This window comes from Apus apus, chromosome 5 (assembly GCF_020740795.1).
Source record: "Apus apus isolate bApuApu2 chromosome 5, bApuApu2.pri.cur, whole genome shotgun sequence".
Taxonomy (NCBI): domain Eukaryota; kingdom Metazoa; phylum Chordata; class Aves; order Apodiformes; family Apodidae; genus Apus; species Apus apus.
In genome coordinates this window covers 54,591,652-54,616,169 of record NC_067286.1, presented here as the reverse complement: position 1 = coordinate 54,616,169, position 24,518 = coordinate 54,591,652, and the positions used below count along the sequence as shown (strand labels likewise).

General features: G+C 35.4%; 1 protein-coding gene across 3 annotated transcripts in view; it reads right to left on the bottom strand.

The window, feature by feature from the left end:
- Positions 1-24,518, bottom strand: part of PPP2R5C (protein phosphatase 2 regulatory subunit B'gamma) — a 77,493-nt gene that overhangs the window by 5,034 nt on the left and 47,941 nt on the right. For all 3 annotated transcript variants that reach the window (XM_051622582.1, XM_051622585.1, XM_051622583.1), the window contains 12 exons: positions 22,460-22,659; positions 13,903-14,013; positions 13,218-13,310; positions 12,991-13,121; positions 10,499-10,558; positions 8,907-9,015; positions 8,360-8,413; positions 7,344-7,514; positions 6,767-6,894; positions 5,173-5,274; positions 3,042-3,114; positions 646-762 (listed from right to left, as the gene is read on the bottom strand). In XM_051622582.1, the coding sequence (XP_051478542.1) occupies positions 646-762; positions 3,042-3,114; positions 5,173-5,274; positions 6,767-6,894; positions 7,344-7,514; positions 8,360-8,413; positions 8,907-9,015; positions 10,499-10,558; positions 12,991-13,121; positions 13,218-13,310; positions 13,903-14,013; positions 22,460-22,659 (1,349 nt within the window). The remainder of the gene's footprint in view (positions 1-645; positions 763-3,041; positions 3,115-5,172; positions 5,275-6,766; positions 6,895-7,343; positions 7,515-8,359; positions 8,414-8,906; positions 9,016-10,498; positions 10,559-12,990; positions 13,122-13,217; positions 13,311-13,902; positions 14,014-22,459; positions 22,660-24,518) is intronic.

The following is a 24,518-nucleotide window of genomic DNA, read 5'->3' as shown; positions in this document are numbered from 1 at the left end:
TTCCTTTCATTTTGACCTTCATCCAGAATGCCACAGTGCAAATAATAAATAAAATACAATCTTGCATGTTAATGATACTGGAATTTTAAGAAAGTAATGTAGGAGGTTAGGCTCACCATATGCTTGTTTTTCTTAAATGTCTTGTTTGATGCACTGGGTCAAATTAACAGATTTCTCTCTGATCTCAACCAGTTTTTCAACTCCACAGGATTTCTCTGGTCTTAAACTTTGCTGCATGTAGAGATATTCATATAACTGATGTTCCTACCAGACATCTAAGTGATACTAGAACATTTCCTGGTACCTCTCCAATTTTCATAATCTCAAAGTTGAAATTTCAAGTGTCAAGATCCGAGCTCCACTCAACTGAAGTTAAACAAAGAATCAGCTAAAGGTGAAAGGACTAGAATGACTTCAAGAGTCCCTGCCTAGTAGTAGATTAATGAACATGACAGATGGACTGAGGAAGACTACCCATGAGTGGGCAAGAGAAATGCACACTTTATACATTGTTTCAAAACAGTAGGCTTTAGCCACTAAGAAGGCTCTGAATAACAAACAAAAATGTCATCACTGGAATCCAACTCTATTTTATACAAATTTTCCTTATGAAAAACCAGAACTGTTATCTTCACATGGCTTTACCTGACAAGCCTCTTCTTTCACTGTCTTCTTCAGCATCTGCAAATCTTCAATTAAAGGCCCATCTGTTTCCATTGCAACAGGACTGTTCAGCAAACTCGTGTCACTATACGTTGGGTACTAATAAAACGCAAAGTGTTAAAATAATCATTCTTAGTACTAATACCTAAACACTAAGAATGTATTTGAGCATTTGAATGATATGACTAGTTAACTGATATTAGCTTCAATATCTGATGCTTCCAGGTATCAGGTAACAAATTTTAAAATGGAACTCCATTACTTTCACTTGGCAGAAATGTCCTGTTGAAAAATACGGTCAGAATACAGAAACAGGCTCTGATTCTCTGAGGCTGAATTTTAAAATATTCAGATTTTGCCAGTGTTGAATGTCTACTTTGGCAATCATTTATGTGAAACATCATTAATGCATTTTTTAGTGATTTGTGAACAGTGTAGCAACCCAAACACAATGATTTTACTCTCTGGTGCAATTTTGTGTTGGAAGAGAAAATACACTGTTGTAGGGCCAAATACAGCTAATATATGTACATTTAAAATAATTTCAAAACACAATGTTAAGCTTTTCTGTATTGAGAAAGTAAAGCATCCATATAAATCATCTGGGAGTAAAAAAATATTGTAAAAACACTTGTATAGGATCTAAAGCTTACTGTACAGCAATCTAAATTTTTTAAATTGTATTTTAATTCAGATGAGGTGCACGTGCTCTTGAAATCAAAACTCATTTAGGAATACACTTTTTCATCATTTTTTCCTTAAATATTTTAGTATTTGAGTGTACCAATAACTTAATGCAGATGAGACAAAATACAAAAAACTGTCACCAAGGACTTAATGAATATAATTATCTAAAATCCTAATATGTGTTCTTGTGTCACATAGTCAATAGTAGCTCTGATCAAGAATTGTCATAAATTATACAAATGTAAAAGTTAATACAAATTCTAGGGAAAAAAAGCACCTGAAATGTCCATTGTACAGCCTGCCAAAAGCATTTATATCCTTAAGTCAATTCAGCAGAGCATTCAGTGTTCAAATCAGTAATTTTTATTTTAAATTGCTTCCAGTTACTAGCTCTCTTGAAGCACACTGTGCAGAACATACTGTATACAGCTTGTGTTAACTAATTCCAGAAAATGTACCCAGCTACCAAAAATTACTTGGGAAGGAAATTTACAATGTAGAGCTCTAAATTTTACTACTACAAGTCAATTCCCTTACTTAGCCAGATAGGTAATAGTTCTTCATTTGGTGACAGCAAATGACCATGTGTCTCAAGTACTCTTCAAGCAAGGCTTTTGTACGGCTAATCTGATTAAAGGAACATGTTGCCTCTGAAAATCAACTGCTGCTTTCACATGGACAGTTCTTTTTTGATTGCCAACTGACATACTGATTGATTTTAACAAATTTTATTTGAACAGTTCTGTAATGGTTCCCTGAGAAATGCTGCAAGAGGAAAAAAAATTATGAAATTCCTCCTTCTTAGAAAAAAAAGATTACTCCATACTTTGTTTTAAAAAAAGCACTGAGATAATAAAATGTCCCACTTTTGTCTATAGGGTACAGTTACTTCATCTTCCAGTTCTTTAAACTCAGCTAGATGATGTTGGAAAGATACAGTACAGTAAGCTTCTAGCTGCAGTACAGTAAAATTCTGCCTGCAAATTAATTGAAATGTTTGGGGATTTCTGCCAATAGCAGCAACCAGTATGACTGAGATAAAGGAAAACTGGCAGCATTCTCCAAGCAAAGTAAGGGGAAAAAAATAACAATCCAAGCCAAATCATCCCCTTCTACCATAATTTCTAAACAAAATCAATAGTCTTATGGAGCTTTTGTTTCTTTATCAACATTTCAGTATGTCTAGTAATGGCTGACAGGATGTTTAGTGCAGGTTCCCCAGAAGACCAGCCCAATGCAAGTATGAGAACAAATGCAGGAGACAAGAACATAGAATATTATTTTAATCCGTGTGACACAGAGGAAAACTGAGCAGTCATAACTCACAGTTTGCAGAAAGATCTCTTTTTGTAATATATTGTTTGCAAAACAGCTTTTCAAGAGAAACCAATTATGGCATCTCTATATTGTCCATAATTTTGCACAATAACTTTTCAAACGGCAATACAGTATATCTCCTATTATAAGAAAAGGAAAAAGTATTTCGTATCATACTTGTCAGATTTTTTTCTTTTAAATAATTACTTGCACAAGAGAAAGGTTACAAATTTTAAAAGCACTTTTATTGTATATCTTTCATAATACAATTAGTGAAATTGTTTTTTTCCGTGATCGGTCAGACCTGTCTCCTCCACTGATACTTAACAAAACTGAAGCATTTCAACATGAACATGTTAATCTTTTCTAAATACCTGGGGATTTGATTTGGCTAGATTTTCTATTTTAACCCATGCTTCTTCCCGTTCCTTCAATTTTAACTTCTCTCTGAAAAAAAAAAAAGTTTAAAAGCAAAAATAGCAAGAGAAGTTTGGTGAATCTTGCATCACAATCTGTATACTTTCTTAAACACAAAAAAATTAACTAGAAACATACAACAGAATAAATGATTTAGCTATGCCTGTTTCAGCGTATTGCCCAAAATGTCACTTACTGTTGACAGGACAATTTGCCTTTTATCAAATCCCTGTGATCTCAAAGCAACATTAAAGGGGGGGGGGAAATTACATTTTCTCATGAATGCAACAAACTGGCTGATATTAAGTTCATCTTTTGTAACTGCACATTGTTAAAAGGGTTACAATTAAAGCAGAAAATGTCTTGATCTATGTTGAAATGTGTTTGTGTTTTAAATTTTATTATTTAAATTCTATGTTAAAACTTAAGGAACTAATATATGACTATAAGAAAAGGCAGAGATTCTTACTGTTAGCTCAATGGCTTCAGGTAACAGTTTAAAGTGAAAGGCCCACAGAGATTTTGAATTGAACACTAACAGAGAAATACCCAACAAAAATACATTCATTCAAGGGAGTCAGAAACCAACATGAATGACATGGATGCTTCTTTTTTTAAAAAAATTGAAGCTTCTTAAACTACTCCTTGAAGACACTAGAATGAACAGCTGTCTTTGACAGTGGTAGAATTTAAAAGGGCCTTTAGCTTAAGAGGGCTCTCAGGCTTCAATGCATAGAGATGATCCAAACTTCAAAAAACCAGCAGTTACATTCTAAGATAGACACAATTTGCCTTCACTGATTAAGTTAGGGCTGGGGTGGAAGAACACTTTATCCACCCCCTTTTAAGTTCTTGTGTGTTGAGGGACCTGTTTTTGGGGAGCTGTGTGTGTTTTTTTGTTATTATGTCACTCAGCACTTGCCTGCTGTAGTTCACACTCAAAATGTCACAAAAAACCCCCATAAGCAAACAAAAACAGAAAAAGCCAACAACAATAAGTAAACAAATAGAGAAGAAAAGATTGCTTTCTCATTTAAAGGGATTCTACTTGTTTGCTATGAAGGAAACACAGTCTTTTTTAAAAAAGCAAATGCTCACATTGTTATCTATACACACACATCTTAAACTGATATACAAGCTCATTTTTACTTAAATTGTAAAAAGGAACTTCAAAACTTGGATAAATCAACATACATTAAGAATCTCTATTACTTCCAGTATACTGGTTTAAAATAGGTAATTTGAACCACTAATTGAACGAAACCCTGTTTACTTTGACATTAAAAAGAAAATTAAAATCTGGGTATTTTCTGTACCCACTTTCTAACTACATGCCCCAGCCTCTAAAAATGAGAGACTAACCATTAATATTTTTGACTTCTCAATCTCACTTTTGTAGGCTCTATAATATATTGAATATTAAAAAAAAAAAATATCTAAAATTGGAAACCAAGGAACTGAAGATTAAGTTACTTTATTATCATAAAAATCAGCTGCATTTTGGGCATAGACCAGAAACATTCTAGCTTTCAGTTCCCTGCTCTGTTCACTGGCCTATGAATAATAAACTCATAAGGAGTCTTCTGGCATGTAATATACAAATGCCCTGTATTACAAAAGAGTGACAACATTATCTCAGGTAATTTAAAAAAAAAAATGCACATGTGCTCACAGACAATGCCATGTGGAAAAATACTAGAAAAGTATACCAGGAAGAATCAAGTGACAAAATGAAATAAAATAGCACTGCGTAAATAAAGGATGCTAAAATAAACACAAGATGTAAACCAAGCTGTTTCACATCTCTTTTACACTGGGCTCCACTACTAGCAGCATCTGTCTCAGAAAATTTATTTTTAGAAGATGGTGACCCCCTGTAGTATGAGGTCAAACACTACATGAAGCAACCTGTTCTTAAGAAGATTTCACAGTTTATCTCTAACAAGAAGTTTCACCAAGTCGATTTGGGGACTGCTGGACTGTAATTAAATGGGCAACTTTCCACTAAGGACACAGTAGATTTTCAGAGCTAAAGCTCTCTGAGCAAATTATTCAAGAACAGACAGACACACTGACATGGAAACTTACTTCAGTTTTTCTGCTTTAAATTGCTGTGTGCAGTCATCAAACAGTTTTTGGTTCATCTCCATGAAGAGTTTCAGAGCATTGTATATCAAGCCATGTATAGTCCTATAAGTAAAATTTCTGGTTGAAACTGAGTACTTTAAACTTTGAAATATATTTTTTCTGGTCAACAGGAGCCTACATAACTGGAAAATGTCATCATTTTAGAATAAGTGGTAAAAAAAACAGTTAGTGGAAGTTTCAGCTTACCCTCAAAAGGGCTAATACAAGTACTCTTAAAGCAGTTTTCTCACACTTTTGATGCCTGAACTTAATTTTTAATACTATGTGTATCAATACAAGACTAGTTTTGAAATTTAGTAGCTAACACTAATCAAACTATTACAGTTATTACTGGTATCACAGAAAATGCAAATTGACATGAAAGATCTTGATATAAGTCACTTACTGGCAACTCATACATTTCAGAAAAAAAAAGTTAGTGATCAAAAGGAGCCTAGAAAAGACATCATTCATTTTGAAAACTGCCACACAGCAACAGTACTCACTTCAACACAATTATGCCAGGACTCTTTAGAAAAGCGTCAGAAAAGTTAAGTGGAAAACATGAAAAAAAATATTTTAAAATGTGCTTTATGAAGCACTTTCACAGAGTAATTTACAGTTCTATTTTGTAATCTATTGCTGATTGTGAAATCCAAAAGCATTACTTTGTATCATACATGAGTTACAAGCCAGAGAGCAGTTGTAGCGGGTAGCACTGCTTCTCCTCAGATTAAAATGAACGGATGGGCTTGAAAGGCAGAAAAATAAGCAACAGCAATCCACATTTACTAGGTCTAATTGCATCACTGAATCAAAAATGTATTAGCATATTATTGGTTAATGTTACTGGATGTAAGCACTAACAAATCACTTTATCTTTGATTTCTTTTCCTGAGTTTAGTGGAAGATGGATCATGTGTTCTTGGCCCATCAGCAGTCCTCAATTCATGGCCAGCACTAGACTGCCTGACATTCACCACCCCAGCAGTTGCACAACAGCTCAAACAAAGAGGCACTTTACAATGGAACAGCTGCAGAAAGGAGCTGACCAGGACTGTTTTCATGCGTAAGTGCTGTGTTATCGTGGAGAAACAAGTTTAAATAGTCGATGGAGGAAAAAAAAAAAAGAGAAAACAAGAAAAAAGGAAAGGAAAAAATGACCCAACTTACAACAAATTTCACTAGAATGCACAAGAAATGCAACTCGGCAAAGACATTAGAGATCAGAAGCCAAAGTTAGTCCTCAGAAATATCTGAACTAGAGATTAATGCCAAACTTGCTTCATATTAATATAAATACATGATGGATTAGATGCACTAGAACACTGTTTCTTGTTTAATGAGAAAAGGAAAAAAACTATCTTCCTCAACCCTTAGTATTTCCTAAAAATTCTGCCAACAGTAGTCTCTTCCTTATCCAGCAACTTTAATGTCACAGAATCAACAGCTCAGCACACTGCTCCACTAGCAACTCCCAGATCTGAACCACTTTCAAGCCTAGAACTAGACATGAGAAAAGTAGCAGAATGTTATTTTAAAAAGTGTTTCTTACTTGTTCCAATGTGTCTTTGAATTGCGGTACAAGGATGGAAACATGATGGGTAAAATCTTTGCTGCATTATCACTAATTAAACTCATAATGTATTCATTATTCCAGTAGTATAATGCTCGCTCTGCAACCTAAGACATGAAAAAAGGAACACTTACTCAGATAATATTTTAAAGAGCAAATAATGGAAACATTGCCTTTTCCTTGACAGGGACATGATTCAAACTCTAACTCTGGAACTCTGAAATTTGAGCAAAGAAGTATTTTACCAAATAAAGAGTGTTTGTAGAACTCTGTTGCAAGCAGTAAAATGCAACCAATATATTACTGAAAGAGTTCAGGTACTTCAGAAAACAGTGAGCTTTGAATTGAATCACCCAATACAAATGTACATACCACACTCTTGAAAAGAAACAATGAAGCTAACACGTGGATCTCTAAAATTTAGCACAGAATTTAAGATTTTTGAAGGTTTTTTTCAACAAATAAAATTCCTTACAGCGAATAATTTATGAAATCCCATTAACAAGTCTGCTTTATAAAAAAATATTGTATTATTGTACATTCAGTAAGTACTGACCTGAAAGTGTGGACTGGACACACATTTGGCTAGCTGTCTGAAAAGAGGCTCCATGACTTTTACAAATTCAGATGGTTCAATAACATCTAAAATTTCTTCTAGTTCATTTAAAAACATGACTTCTTTTGGACTGTGAGTCTTTGGCCAGTATTTCAGCAGTGCCATTACAACCTGTAGAGACAAGGTGAACATAAACTTAATGATAAACTGACTTTAACTTGCATTAAATTGTATTTCATTAACAAGTCTAGCATTTTAAACAGAACACAAAACACAGGTTTCTTGTCCTGTGTGTCAACAGTGATCAGATATGGTTTAGTGTCACAGAAATAACAGTTAATAGGCCTTAGAAAACAAGAGAGTTCTTGCTCAGCTGTGTACTTCAAGAACCCCAGTTCCCATTTTACAATGGAAATGGTTATAATCTAATAACATGCACTCTTGTTAGTAGCAACTGTTTCACTGATTGCTACTTAGCAATTAAACAGATTAGTTCATAGTTATTTAGCACTGGGGGTAATAAGGCAAAACACTATATACCTTTGAAAGTATTTATATGTGCAATTAAGTTCAGCCAGGCCAAAGTCTGGTTCTATGGTCCAAACTTGGTGGATGTGAACAGGATCTGACTCAAAAGCCTTGCAACAGTAGGTAGCTGTGTGCGCCAGAAATCTGTGGTCCATCCTAACACCCACCTCTCAGCTGAGCATAGTTCAGGCAAGATCATTTCTGACTAAACTGCTTCTGGATCAGTCATGCCATAGTCAGTCAGCCAGAAGAGAATAAGCAGAATAAAACCCTGGTTGTTTATAAGATGTTGGTTTCATTAATTTTGGACATTCCAACCAACCATTGAAAAAAACTTAATTTAACAGCTCAAAATGGCTAAATATTTGACTCATTCTAATAAAACCAATTACATATCAATATTTTGTTCCCAAAACCTCCTTTAACAGTCCATAGGTGAAAGGGGTATTAATATTCCAAAATATATAATAATCCCAAGATAAACTTACTGGTTCTGTAAGCGTGCTGTCCTTTTCTAAAAACTGAACTACACAGTATGCCAGCTACAGTAAAAGAAAAATATTTTTATTAATGCTCACCATGAAACTGAATACACTTTGAAATCACTTTTATAAGTGAATAACAGTACTAGATTTAAATAACAACACAACATTTTTTCTGTAATTTTACAAAAATTATTCAGCAGACGATTAACACAACAAAAGGGTAAATAGGTTTTACCAATTTTTCCCAACCATCCCAGGTCTGTCCTCACCTTTTCTGGGTTTTAATACACACAAACACATAATTTGATCTGTTTCTTTTTAGACCTACTACTTTGCATTTTAGCACACTTAATCTTTTCAAACTTAGGACTTAAAAAATAGTCTATTGCACTATTGTCCTCTAAAGTGCTTTCCACTTGCTAACATTTTGGTGTTCCACACCGATGTAGTAAGTACTTCCTATTTCTTAACCTGAGTTAGTTAAAAAAAATGCATTGAGCAGTCGTAACATTCTTTAAAACTAGTATGAAAAATACCAAACCAAACTGACCTGTGGGTGGTAGACACTGAGTGATTTCACTTTGTGCAATGGTAACAAAACCTTCAATAGGAATATTTTGTGCTCTTCTTTTAATGGTAAGGCAAATCCATTAATTATGCTGCCAGGGAAAGAAATTTTAAAACAAAAATCTGTAATTGTAACTAAGGTTGCACAACTGTAAAGGATATACCAAGATCCTTGTTTTCAGTGCTTTTTTTTTTTTTGGTCTACCAAAGAAAACGTACAAAATAAACACACACTGGAGGCTATTTCTTTTTTTATCCAGTTCTGCGAATATTACAAATTACTAGAATAGTCAAATCAATCCCTGCTCACCCCTCAACCAAGCCTTTCACAGGTCCCAAATTCTTCTTCCAAGCAACACATGACCATAACTACAATTCGGATTCTAACTTTCACTATGAACTATTCACTATCATCAAGGTGTTGTATTTATATTTTTTCCAGTTTCTTCAGTGAATTAAATAATGAAACAGAGACTGGATGTTGAAGAGATCAATCCAGTACAACAGACAAGTCAAAACATGACTTCCAATAAAATACTACAATTTCTGCAAGACCCTAGCATGAAATTAAATTCCTTTTTACTTCTGACAAGTCAAAACCCAGGAATCCCCCTAAAAACTGCTACTCATAAGAAGCTCTATGTCTGGGCAGGTATGTAGACCTAGAAAATTTTAAAACATCTTTCCAATGCAGCATCCTAGGCTGCATTAGAAACAGCATGACCAGCAGGTTGAGGGACATGATCCTTCACCTCTGCTCAGCCCTAGTGAGACACTTCTCAGCGGTGTCCAACAAAAGGGCAAGAGACAACAGGCACAAATTGAAACACAAGAAATTCCATTCAAACATAACAAAAAATCCTTTTTATTGTGAGCAGGGTCAAACATGGGAACCTGTTGCTCAGAGAGGCTGTGGGGTCTCTATCCCTGGAGACATCCAAAGCCTGACCAGACACAGCCCAAGCAACCTGATCTCACTGACCTGGTATTTTTATGTGCAAAGATACAGAAATACCATAAAGTAAACCTCACTAAGCTTTTAAGTGTGTCAGTGTATTGAAAAGCATCTTGCACATAGATTAATCATTTGATAAAAGCACACTAGTTTTGACTGGGCTATCAGCTTTAAGTTGTACATTTTAGTTTCAGGAGCTTACAGATGCATCACAGAAGTTTGCAAAATTATGAAATTAACAAAAGAAGGTTCTGGAATCTTCATATCCTTTGTTTACCCACTTTGCATTTAATGATGTTAGAATACTTTTTGAATAAATTTCAACTCATTACATGTTATTTGTAGTTGCTTTACAATTAGTATTAATTACAAGGATCCTAAGCTAGAAAATAAACTTAAAAATAAGATTTAAAAAACTGCCATGTCAAAACTTTTGTCATAGGTTCAAATTTTTGCTGTGTTTCTGTAATCTTAGACAAAACTTACTCTCTTCATTACAGCTTTGACATGACATGAAACTATTTTAATCTTGTCTCAAAGCAATCTACAATTTCCACCTTGATAGTTGAAGTCTACTCTGAAGGCCGAGTGAGTATAATTAAACAAAACCTACAACTTACCTTCCCAGTATTTCCAGTAATTCTGCTATGCCATTGTGATGTTCTGTTTCATAAATAAACCTAAATGAATGACAAGTTTTACTCAGTTGCTGCCAAAAAGAGATACAAATCTAACATGAAGCTCCCCATCTAACATTACAGGTAGCCTTGACCTCCCAGGTTTTAGTCACCCAGTAAAAAGAAAACAGAAATACACAGAGGAGAAAAAACTGTGTGGAAACATCAATCAATAGCACATCAAGCTGCGTTCAACCTTCACACTTGCTTGCTCTCTTCTCCCACTTTTAACAAAGCAGGATGCACTTGAGCTTTTTCCAGTACTCATATTAGATGCCATTTTAATAATACAAAACTGAACACAAACAAACAATGCTTTACATATTAAAATAACACAGCAGCATCTGGCATGATCAAATGCCATGACTCAACCTTCTGTAGTGCATGCAAGCACAAGGTGTTCAAACAGTTACTACTTATGGATCTTAAAAGCTTTTTGGCGTTACAGACTTCTGTGCATACAAAAGGCTCTGTAATAAACAGAGGACGTAAAACATTCCTCAATGTCCTCCTGATAGAGCACTGCAATTGACTAGGCAATCAGCTTTCCAATCTTCCCAGCTGCATGACTGTAAAATTTATTGAGAAAGTTCTATGCACAACTTCAGGCATTTTGCAAATAGCTGTAACATTTACACTTAGGAGAAATAATTCCACTAATCAGAAAACACTTTTTTATTTGAAAATTTGTCATAGACTGACATATTTACAGATGTTTTTAATCCAGAATATTTGTGATGACTGTTTTGTCTCCTTGAAGATCCTTTCCATATAATTCAGGACAATTCCAAGCAAAACTAAAAGCAGTGATACAAAAAGTGCTCGACTGACTTAAGAGGAATATAAAGCTTCAATAACTTTAAAAAAAATACATCAGAAAAAATAAGATTAATACACTATCAGGACTGGATTAATGCAATTTTGGTAGACCAAGTCCACACATTTCTTAGGTAACCACAGTAACAAACTGACAACTTGCAGGAAAAGAATAAGAAAAATAAACATTTTTATAAATTCTACACATACTTTAAGAGATTATCATGCACAATCCACTAATTCAAGACAGAACATAACACTAGTTTATTTGGATGTAAATGTTTCAACTTCTAGCTCCTAAATATTATATAACTAAGTGAGGTTTTCTTTTTAATTCTCCTCTTCCTTTCCTCCCAACTTGCAAGGGAAGGATAGTCTCTACAATGCAAATGATATAATCTCCCATCTACATTTTATATTTAAAATGTTTTAATACAAATTATTACAAACTTGATCTAGTGACCAGAACATTTTTTAGTCTTTCAAAAGCTTTGCACCAGAACTATCCATGTTGGAAAATTTTGCTTCCATTATCCCTGAAAGTACAGTGTGAGGGGTGGCAAATAAAAACACTGTTCAGAATTGCAATATAATAAATTGTGATGTTGCTGTACCATCTGGTTCAGGTATTTTACAAAATTATGCATTTTGGAATTAATTTAATTTTTAAAAAATCTATGTGTGGTGAAAAAAGTTTAAATCTTTGAAAGATACACTTTTGCTTTTCCTTAAGTTATACTGGCTCTTGATACATCCAGTCAAGAGAAGGGGTCTGCAAGATAGTGAAGGCTTCCTCATGATTTTAAAGTAGCCACTCTGTATCTCTTCTAAAGGTTTCCTTGTTACCACAGACAGGGATGATAAGCTCCCTCTACAGCTGGTACTGCTGGGTGCCATTCAGGAGCTGGCAATGACTATGTGGCAGCTTTTTGCTATTTTCTTAAAGGGGTAGTATCATGCAGTCATTTTGGGATGAAAACAGAAAAAAGGAAGGAGGATGAAGGAGTATAAAACAATTACTTCTAGAAGAGAGAAGTGTACTAAAACTATAACACTGAAAAAAAGGCAACATAATCTTGCATTTACACTTGATGTAATGGCAGGAGACACACGTTTCTAAAGACCTTTGGTAATAGAGTGGATTCATTGTTCATCTTTAGACTTTTTGCATCAGAGATAATAATAAAATTTATTCTATGGCAACTAAGAAAATACTTCACATGTCCTAAATAGTACGTCTCACTTTTGAGAAAAGAAAAAGCAGTAAATGTTTCTTTGCATGAATTCCAGATATCCCAGTCTTTCTATTTGAGCCCAACTTCTGCATTGCAAAGAACTACATTTTTTGAGGCACTACTGTAACACAAGTACTACTATCCAGTAATAAAAAAAAGCGCCTCACAGATGGAAGATACCAAACCACTTACTGAATCACATGCAAACTCAAATTTCAGCTGACAAAGTTACGCTGTGTGCACGACTAACCCAATTTAAATCTCCCAGACTGCTATTAATTATTTTTAGATGTAACAGTATTGGGTATAAACTTACTTAGAACTGGCAGTAGTTTTAGTTGTATACCTGATCACATGCACCATAATATAAAGATACGGACATACCTATAAAATATATTATTAATTTGTTTCCGGATGTAAGCTCTTAGGCCTAAGAATTTCCCATATATTCTGTGGAGAGTTGTTTTAAGAAAATCTCTTTCACGAGGATCTTCACTGTCAAAGAGCTCTAAAAGCTGCAAAGGGGAAAAGAAGAGATGCACTTTACTCAAATCTAATGCACTGTAAAATAATTTTAGAGCTTGAAGTTAAACATTATTTTTTTACCTCACCTGTAATACAAACTTCTGATCAATATATTTCTTAGCTATATTCGGTTGGAAATCCGGAGATTCTAAAAATCTTAAGAAAAATTCATAAACAAGCTGAAAAAAAAAACCAAAATAGTATTAGTCTTTTAAACAAGGAATCATTTAATACTTTATTACCAAAATTACAATCAGTTGTTCAGAACTTCACTACATTTTTATTTATATACCACACAGTAAAAGGTTTGGACTTGCTTTCCTGACAAAGTACAAGAACTTAAGGTTCTTTAAACTGCATTATAATTCTGCTGAGCTCCATCACTAGATTTTACTCAAATGACATACAGTAATCTAATATTCATCACGCCTAGAAGTACGTGTTTTGAAAAGTCTCTGTTCTCCTCTGTTTGTCACAGGACCTCTAAAAGCTAGAACAGTGCCAGAGTCAGATCAAAGCATTCATAGCCACAAACTGAAGTTCATTTAAAACCAAAGCAGTAACATCTGTACTGCAAGCAAGCCTTATCCTCCAATATACTATCCAATTTTTTTTTTTTTCAGAGATTACCAGTTTAAATTCAAGAAATATTTTAAACATTGAAGAGAAATGTAACTGACTTGAGATAAACACAACTAAACAATTTTGAGTCAATGAACAAGGACTTGAATTTAAAATTTTTTATAAGACTTCCTACTCTGTTTTAAATACCTGTAGATGAGGCCATGCAGCTTCTAAGGTTGGTTCATCTTCCTCTGGATCAAATTCTGCCCCCGTTGGATTGGAAGATGGTGGTAATGTTCGAAACATATTAACTGCAAACTGAAATTACATGTGCCTTTCAGAATTTTGAAACAAGCGAATGACTAAACAAAAATACTTTCAAGTTGGTTTTGACTGAGAACTCCTTACATGGAACTATTTTAATTAATATTTGCAAAACTACAAGCTATGAAAGTTTAAATAATAATGAAGTACATTCATTTTTCTTTAAAGACTTCTAACTTGCAGAACACTTTTCTCTCTAAAGCACGAACCTACTGTAAGGACACGTTTTATGAAGATAATGCACTGATCTCTTTACACACACACATGTTTTAAATGCTCAAGCAATTGTGTAAGAGGCTTTTACAGAAACTTTTTAATATATACACTTTACAAGGCACTGCAACAACCTGCAAAAATGGAAGTTAGAAGCAGAGATCCAGGACAATGGCTACCTTACCACTGCTCTCTGTAAAATGTTACCGGTTTCACACCGTGGGTACACACAAAAGGCAACACTTCAAAAGTAATTCCTCCCTCCCCTTCTTAGTGGTATTTGCCTTAAACCACATCCATCTACCCCAGATCAGGGAGGGCACCAAGTGGGAAGATCTGCACATCTCAATCCTCTCATCTTTCACTTATCTGAATTCTCAAACCCCTGAAAACCATTTAGCATCCTCATGGAAATGGAGCAGACTACAAAGACAAATTGCCTTTCAAGTTGTTGATAAATACACACAGAGAAACTATTTTTGTGTTTCCAAGTGCTCTCTAGACACATTCATACTGTGTATGAAAACAAAGCCGTACTCTTTACAAACCGCTTCAACACACAAGAGTTTCAAAGGACATACTAAGTACCTAATAAAAGACAAAAAACTCATTCATAGAATCCTAGAATATGCTGAGTTAGAAGAGATCCATCAGGATCATCAAGTCCAACTCCTGTCCCTGCATAGGGCACCCCAAGAATCATACCATGTGCCTGAAAGCATCATTCAAACACTTTTTGAACTCAGGCAGGCTGTCATATGGACAGAAAACCTTTCTACAAGGTCCTGTTGTAGGCAAAGAAACTTTATCAGTAAACATATGCAGCTTGAAATTAAAAAAAAATAATCAGAAATAACATTTCTATCAATTTACACAATGCATCTAACTGCAAACACAAAGTAAAACACATTTGTTGACTGAAATAAAAAATCTTACATGATTTTTGGGATGAATCCCGCATGCATTCTGAAGACTAACCTTACCTAGAATGGTACAAAGATTTAAAAGGCCTACAGCATCCTAAAGCTTTCACCTGAAAAGACAGCTAACAAAACCAGCTGGCTTCTCTATGTACACGAAAGGAACAACCAGCTAGCTAACTCAGATGGTTGCTTTCTCACACTCTGAGGAGTTAATGATTAAAACTTTACTGATTAAGTTGCAGGAAACAGGCTTCTGTGTGTGCCAGTAAGATACCCTGAAAAAGTCGTTTACCTGTATATGCAAGACAGCTACTGAAAAGAGACTAATTTCTCAATTCCACTTGTAATCCAGAATATTAGGTAGGGTAGACTCTGGTAGGAGACAAACAAATTGCCAAGCAAGTAGAAAAATGTTATCTATTTAGCCATGCAAGTGTACCCAATAGAGACTTTGTTGTTCTATTTTGTCTATTACTCATTATCAAGCCAGCACCAAGCAGTCTCAGGGTATTCTAGTATAGAAGAAAAAAAATAAAGATAAATTCAAATTAGTATATGGTCCCATACTGCCTTTGCTACTTCAAAACAATTCTCAGAGACAAACACCTCAGTCTCTCTCCAGCTTGAAGACATTGCAGAAACAATGAGAAGACTGACAAAAAAACCCATAGTGAGGTACTGTCCTAACACTTCATGTTTCAGTATATTAGGCCCCATAAAGAAATTCTCTTAAGAGTTATTCCTGCTTACAACAGTAAATTCTGCTTTCAAGTACACAGGAAATTTTATGCTTTATACAATTACTAAGATATTTTAAAGTAAATTTTGGCAGACATTTGCTCACAATGAGAATGGTGGCTATGGTGAATGGAGATGTACATCCTGCACAAAACTGTTACCAAAACAGCTGCAGCTGGCTGCATGTAGCTTCTGTGTAAGGCACACATATACCCCATTCCAAATATGTACTATAAGTGCTGGACATACACTGTTACTGATACTCTATTACTGCAACAGATTAGATGTGTCTTTTGCTAATACTTAAGCGAAAATCTAAGATTACATTTCCCAAGTCTGGCAAAGTAAGAGTCAACAGGAAAGAGAAGCTGATTTCCCAGAAAAAGGAAAATTCTGTGCAAAAGGCTACATCACCAGGAATAGCAGCAACTTTCAAAGACCCTTTTCAAGAAAGCCAATGCTCACCTCAGCAAACATGCCAGTACACAGCATCTCCAGGCCCAGATACAAAAAAATAGGTAAGTCCACTGGAACTTGCAATGTCGTATTTGAGGAAAAAAAAGAACTATTTTTCTACTCCAGTGTCTGAAAGGTTACTATGCTTTCAACAAGTATATACTACAGCCCAATTTAAGGCAAAACCCCTATAACCTACAAGTTTGAGTTTACTTAATAATGTAGCTAATCAGAATGCAAGGTCTACTCCAATATCACATGTAAAAATCTTTTATTTAGGCCACAATTTCAGTCTTTGTTACGCTCACATTTCATTGTAGACAATAATCACATGTGCCACACACACATTTGTCTTTTCTTCTCAGGTTTTATTGAGGTGGGTTTTTTGTTTGTTTGGAGGTTTTTTGGTAAGTTTTGTTGGTTTGGGGATTTTTGTCTTTTTGGTTTTGTTGTGCCTTTTTTTTTTTTTTTAATTGCAGCAAAGCTGTCCTGCTGATAATTTGAAGAAAGCTCTGAAAGATTAAGCTGTCTCAGTTTAAATATGCTACTTTACAGAGGAATGATTCCACCCATCTCTGGTGAGATTCTGGGAAGAGCAACAGAATGTCATGTTTCCCTCTTCACATTCTGACTTTTTCTTGTTAACACCACCATTCACAGTTTAAAATAATGCTGTGAATTACCTATTAACTGGCAGGGTTAAGGAGCATATGTATGTGCTGTCCTGCCATCTCACATCTGACAGATGGCAGAGCAGATAGTGGGAGGCAGTATCAAACTGCATCACCTAAATCTGCAAGAATTACATCATATTGCCATGAAGGAAAACTCATGCTTCATGGTCTGTTTTTCTTCAGAATATTCCTTCATTTCAGCAACTGAGATACAAGTCTGATACAGACCAAGACTGGTATACCAGAGTAATTACTATTTAGAATCATAGAATCACTAAGGTTGAAAAAGACCTTCCAGATCAAGTCCAACCATCAGCCCTACACCCCTGTGACCACTAAACCATCTCCTGAAGCACCACATCTACCTGTTTTTTTAACGCCTCCAGGGACAGTGACTCCACCACTTTCTTGGGCAGCCTGTTCCAATGTCTCACCATTCTTTCAGTGAAGAATTTTTCCCTACTATCCATTCTGAACTTCTTCTGGAGCAACTTGACCCCATTCCCTCTGGTCCTATCACTAGTCACTAGGGAGAAGAGGCCAACACCACCTCACTACAACCTCCTTTCATGTGGAGAGCAACGAGGTCCCCCCTCAGCCTGCTCTTCTCCAGGCTGAACAGCTCCAGCTCCCTCAGCCTCTCCTCATAAGACCTGTTCTCCAGACCCCTAATCAGCCTAGTTGCCCTTCTCTGCACCCTCTCCAGCACCTCAATGTCCTTCATATCCTGCGGTGCCCAAAACTTCACAGTGCTCGAGATGTGGCCTCACCAAGGCCAAATACAGTGGTAAGATCACCTCCCTGGTCCTGCTGGTCACACCATTCCTGATGCAGGCCAGGATGCCATTGGCCTTTTTGGCCACCAGGGCACACAGATGGCTCATGTTCAGCCAGTTGTCAATCTTTATGTTCCCCTTTTTAAAAACATGGACATCAAGTGACTAACAACCTCCAACCTCTTTTAAAAAAAATATGGTGAAAATGTACAATAATCAATGGTCTTCCAAGAAAATAAACCTAGGAAGGCTGGACCTGAAATTTAAAACTTGCTACCATTGTTAAGCGGATGGAAGAAGACTCAGCCTTTTCTAGATAACAGGCTCAGGCTCTCGCTATAAAGGAGAGGTCATGTGAAGTGTTTGGTATATTTTGTATTTTTTATTTTTGATAATATGAAATGCAAAAAGTTAAAACCTGAAACCAGAACAATTTGTTCCATGACCAGTGGAACCAAGAAAGCCCCATTTGGTCTATTTTGTGTTTTATACCTTTGACAAACAGAACACAAAACTGCCCAAATCAACATGCAGCATCTCTTGGTGAAGGCATAACCTTGAAGATCTCTTGTCTAGTAAACCACTGAAATTTAGGAAAACTGATGATAACTTAGTATCAGCGAGATATCTACCTGTCAAACAGGTGAGCTTTCTCCTAGTCTTTTGGCCAAACAGACAAGACACAAACTGCAAAGCTTAATTTCCTCTAAGGCCAAATTCCCACAGAAGTACTAAGTAAACACAGCATAACTTTAACACATGCCTTCCCCAGATCCCCCCCCCCCCCCAAGAGAATCCCACAACCCTCCCCAATTTGTTATATTTCAGTCTTTATGAAAACTGGGCTAGTGTGTCAAAATTATCTGTGCTGTTAGCACTGACAACACTTGACACCAAGGGACATAACTTACAAGGATGGGAGAACAGAAAAGGAAAAGCAAACAACTTGCATTTTTAATGCTTCAGAGAGATGTCTGCTGTAATAGCAGTTAGACACCCTGGTTTTGGTGGCCCATTTTGTGTAACACAGGAGAATATTTTCAGACAAATAAGCATCAGATACCATTACACATCCTCCCCTCTGCTGAGCAGCCTGAGTGAAGCCTGACATGAACAGTCCTGAATGTTAAGGTACAGGATCTGAAAGTCTGTGACTTCTCTATTCATGTGAATAACACCATCCCCATAGCTAAATAAAGCCACAAGTAGTAGACTTTTGTTCACAATAATATCTTATTCTAGATCAAAGACCCAAGTAAAAAAAAACAAAAACAAAAAAACCCCACACAAACAAAAAACCACACCCACAAAACTCTAAAAGAAAAAAATAATTTTAAAAAAATCAGCCTCCCATGTGTATAACTGGGCAATTCTTTTTGCATAATGCATGAAAAGTTGCAGTGAAAACTGCTTCAGTTGCTGAAAATACCCCGTTATAAAATTAAATCTGCTCCTCAACGTTATTAATTTTACAAGCAATATTAGCCCATATGCTTTACAAAAATGCTAATTCATCATCCACAATTACTATTTCAGCATCATCCCTTTAGAAATTATTCTGAGCACTACAGAAATAAGTAAGCCATATTTATTCAAGGTTTTGATCTCCTTCCTTCTCAGAACACTACAACCCTGGAGACCTCCACCTCCAGTACTACCCTAGCCTCCTCTCAGCTCTCTTCACTACCCCCCAGCTGGCTAGCCTTGGAAGTATTTGTATTGATGTTGACTTTCATAGTCCCACTTCAAACAGATACAATTCAGGTATTACCCGTCCTTTCCTGGGAAGGAAAGTGGCATTAATTTGGGTCTGTATTCTGTGCAGCTAGCAATTCTCAAAGTTCTAAAAAAACTAACACCCTACATGTCTGTGCTTCTGACAAACCTACATTTATCATTTACAAGAATAATTCAGACATGTGACTATGTGTCTTGCAGTTTTGAGAAGAGGTAAACTTCTGGTCTGAGGCTAATCAACTTTACTGTATTATACCTGAGACATAGAACTTGTTATACATGCGCTTAGGAAAAACATCTCCTTTCCTGTCACATCTTAAAAATGTAAAAGGAATTTGAGGGACATATCAGCTGGATCTTGAGGAAGAATAGGAATAAACTCTTGATTCACTCTGGAGAATACCATTAAATCAATTTTAGAAATTCATTTGAAAAGGAGACTGTTAACTTTAAAAAACTGAACTAAGACACTAGATGAATATATAGCTGAAAGACAAAATCTTATTATAAATTAGCCCAGGACACTTGAAGGAAAAAAAGAAGGATGAGGATGGAGTGGATTATGAAGAATACACAAGAAATTGATAAAGCAGATGCTCCTCTTGTCAGAAAGAACGACAATTTGAAGCAACTGAAAAGGAAAATATTGATGATGATGATGATTATTATTCACATAACTTGTGAAATTCATTGCCCTTAGTGTTTGGCTTAAATAATATGCTAAAAAATGAAAAGACTATACACACACACATATACATGCATGTATATCTATATATACTCATACATAAATGAGAAACCTCCAAATTGTGAGGATGAAACGAATGGCACAGAAAGGTCATAATTCCTATACCAATTCCACAAGCTTTCCAAATGAAAACCACCCTCAAATCCGAATCAAATTTTACTGAAAACACAATTCTTTATTAATATAATTCAATGGCAGTATCATCACACAACTTACCAATATCTCTTGGAAGAGTCTTAAAGTACACAAAGACATAAGATTTATTTTTCCTTAAAATTCACACAATCAACTTACAGCCACTACTACAACTTAGTAAAAGTACATCTACACATACATGCCTGAAAGAAAGAAGCTGATAATATTACTGCAGGAAGAATACAGTTGCTTCAAAACAGATGATCAAAAGCAAGCTGTTCCATAAAAGCAACCTGAAAATATTGCTAGGTCAATTTAACATCAAAATACTTGTCCAGGTGTACCCACTGACAGTGTCAACTGCAGTGCTGTTTAAGTCCCATGCAAGGAAACCCTGCATCCTTCAGAACCCTGCACATAAAACGCATTTTCAATTCTCCAAAAGAACTGTCAAATAGATGCTGTGTGCCCTCAGCAAAACACTTATGATTAAGACAGCAGCCAAATTCCACACCAAGATTTATTAAACTGATCAAAGTGCAAACTTTATTACCATTAGATGCATCTGAAAGTGAAGAAAGTACATATTCTCTTAAACCAAATGTATTCTGGTCATAAGTGTTTGAGGGAGGAAGATAAAGCAGGCTCATAAGGCAAAAGTTATGAAATTAAAACAGTTAAGACTTCTTATGCAAACACTAATGTCTGACATAGATATTTAAGAACCCATTGTGAACTGTATTTTACTGAAATGAAGTCTCATCAAGCTTATTCTCCTTCGTAACTGTCCCTTCACCAGTCAATTTCAAGTTTTCCAAAACAATCAGTTAGCAAATCCAGAGATAAAAGTAAGCTATCAAGACATGGGAAAAGCCATGATCACAGATCTCCTCATTAACCATTCTCAATGCTTTGTATACATGTTTGACATCTAGAGTTACACACAATACTCATATACTCAGAAGTTCTCATGAAAAAAAACTTCTGTAAAAATTTATGGCTGACTTTGAACAAGCAGTTTTCAGAATAAGCAACATCTTTCATACTATAAACCTTTAGAATCTTTGAAGAAGGTTCCAAGTCTCTGATTTGGCAGGAGGACTTCAAAATTTGACTGAGTTCACAGCTATGTTGAAGATGCACTGTTTTCTTATTCCCTCTGAAAATTCACCCCAAACTACAAAGTCTCAGGAAAAGTCATCGTGTCACACATGATCAGGAGTTTCTGGTAGGCTTAGTAGTAACTGTTTTAAAAGATGCTTTCTGTTCTCAGTACACTGCAGACAACAGCTACAGACCTCAACCCCCAACTACTACACCAGGCAACTCCTGTCTAGTCCCACAATGAGAGCTGAAAGACTCTCTTGCCATTTCACAGCTGTCTCCTCTCGAGTGGACATGGGCAAAACAGAAAGCTAAACCAGGTCTGTCTAGCTAGGATTCGGAGAGTAAGCAGGGAGAAACAACACAGATCTGAACATCTGCTTGTTCCAGAAGAACCCTTACCTGCCATTCTGTGTACTAAATAAGGTCTGACTCATTCTCACCTCTGAATACAGAATAAAATTGATCACTGGTACTGAATAGATTTAAATAAGATTAAATGTCAAACTTGCTCAGGTGGCTGTAATTCTAATCTTCTCAATTTTTTTCAAATGCTCAGTTTTACAATCTACATGTTTTTTTTAACAGCTAAATTATTTAACTTTCCTCCTTATTTTTATAACTACCCATTCAAAAAAAATTTGTGGGGAAAAAAGGCCACGCCCCCACCATTATTTTTAAAGACAAGATTCTATTTTTACCAATTTACACCATAACTGACTTCTGCTTCATATATATTGAGTTTCTGTCTCACAAAGAAGAGGAATCAACACTAGCAATGGGACTTTAAAGCACTGTTACAATACCATTTGGCAGATGTGTAAACAGAGTTGAAGTTTTTGAAGATTTCAGTAAGTTTTCTTAAGATAAATCAATACAGATGAAGAAGCAACAGTGAATCAAAAAATTCAAAATAGTTTTCATTATTAAATCACTTACCATATGTACTACTTCAGGGTAAATAGGTTCTGTTATCACATTGCGATTGTGTGTGATGTATTCTACCATTTCACTTAAAGCTGCTCGTTTTACTTCCTTCCACTTTAGGTCACTTAGTGGATCAGAAACAAAGTCAAAAAGTACACAACATTGTCGTAACTTCTGGATAAAAAGCTTTTCTTGATCAGCAGGAGGAACATCTGAAAAGTGAAAATAATTAGTTGTGAGTTATATTGTAGTAGCCTTTATTTTTCTCCCCGTTTGTATGTCCTAAAACACAAGCACGTGTTTATAAACACGTTTTTAAATGTTCATATGTTGACAAATTAAAATACCTCCTATGGTTAACATTTCAAAAGTTAGAGAACAGAAGTTATGCTTTTAAAATTCTACAGAGCTTTAGCCTTGATGCCACAAAATTCTCACTGTTCGCTTAAGTAATCTCATGAGCAGTTAAGATGACTGATGCATGTGAAATTACAGTATACGCAGCAAAAGATCCTTATACACAGAAAAATCTTTCAGGATCAGGACCTTAACTTTCAATACTTAGAAAATACTAAAGTAACTGGCCAGAGGTAAAGAAAGCAGTTCCGTATTTTGACGGCAGCAAAAGATTCATGCACAATTAAAATGGCAACGTAACTACAGCAGTAAGCTTAAGACAAGAAATGCAAACATACCACACAAAGTCTGCATAAATTAACACCATAACTCATTTTCTGTTTCTCCATAATGAGTTTTTTATTTTTAGGTATTAACTGCTAAGACATTAGTGGCACGTTAAAAAAAAGAGTAAGACTAGATTGCCTTGTAAACATTTCTGCCGTTTACTCCCACTTATTCCAGCTGATGGCTCATCCTTTTCCTTAGAGTATCATAAAATGCCAAAATTTCCTTAAACACAATCAGCACGAAGTACCACCAAACAATGGATTTCAAGTGGCACTACTGAATACACACACAAAACCTAAGACATGCACATGCAATAAATTGCACTTATAACAGATAACAACAGTCCAGTTGATAAGTTAAATATAATGAGCTGCCCTCCATTAAGTGCCTGACAAACTGCTCCTTAAGATAACGAAAGCTGGAGTAGTTCCTTCTTTCTCCAAGAGAAGTTGCTTTCAAAAGCACTTTTGTCACATTAAACCTGGAGGATGTACTGGTTTAAAGCAGCTGGCTTTTTTTTTTTTTTTTTTTTTTTAAGTTTTGTACCTTGAATTGCTCTGAAGATTGATTCCAGAAAAAAACAACACTGTAAAGTAATAGCCTTGAACAAGGTACAGAACAAAATGTAGCACACATGAAAGGAACTACAACCAGTTACAGACTTGTGTGTCACCAAGAGACCTCGGAGAGTAAAGACTTAAAGAACTAGAAAGAAGGTGCTTTATTACAAGTTTTCCTAAATAGAACAACTTTTCAGCAAATAAACAATAATTCCTGTCCAGTGTTGTGAACAAGCTGAGAGTACTTCAAGCCACACACACATTTTGTAACTGAATACAAATACTTTCGTCTGTTTGGATTAATAATTATAGCAAATAATAATTTCTCCTGGAAAAAGAGAGTATTTAGAGTAGTTTACATACTGAAAGCCAGCCAAATCTATGACCTCAAAATCTCAGAGTAAAAAGTCTCAGATCTACAAAGTGTTTGGGAGTTGTCACCTTTTCCCAATTAACTGTAAAATGGAAAGTCGTTCAACCTGAAGCATAACAACACATTTTTACTTAGGGATACTGTGCTATGAATGTGTAACTCCATGAAATCCAAAGCCTAAACAGAGGTTATAATCATACAAATAATGGACATACATTTACAGTGATTTTATAACACACTAATCTCAAAGGAAAGGAAGGATTAAAGCCATAATTACTAATAAACTCAGAATTTAAAGACTGGCAACTGAGACAAGAAACACCCTCACAAGGCAAGCCACCTCCCTCCTAATTTATTTTGATGTGGTTTAACTATTGTAAGCACCTCAGTCATCCTTGTTACTCTAGCAGAGAGAGGTATTCTTTAGAAATAACAGACTTTCAGTTTGTGT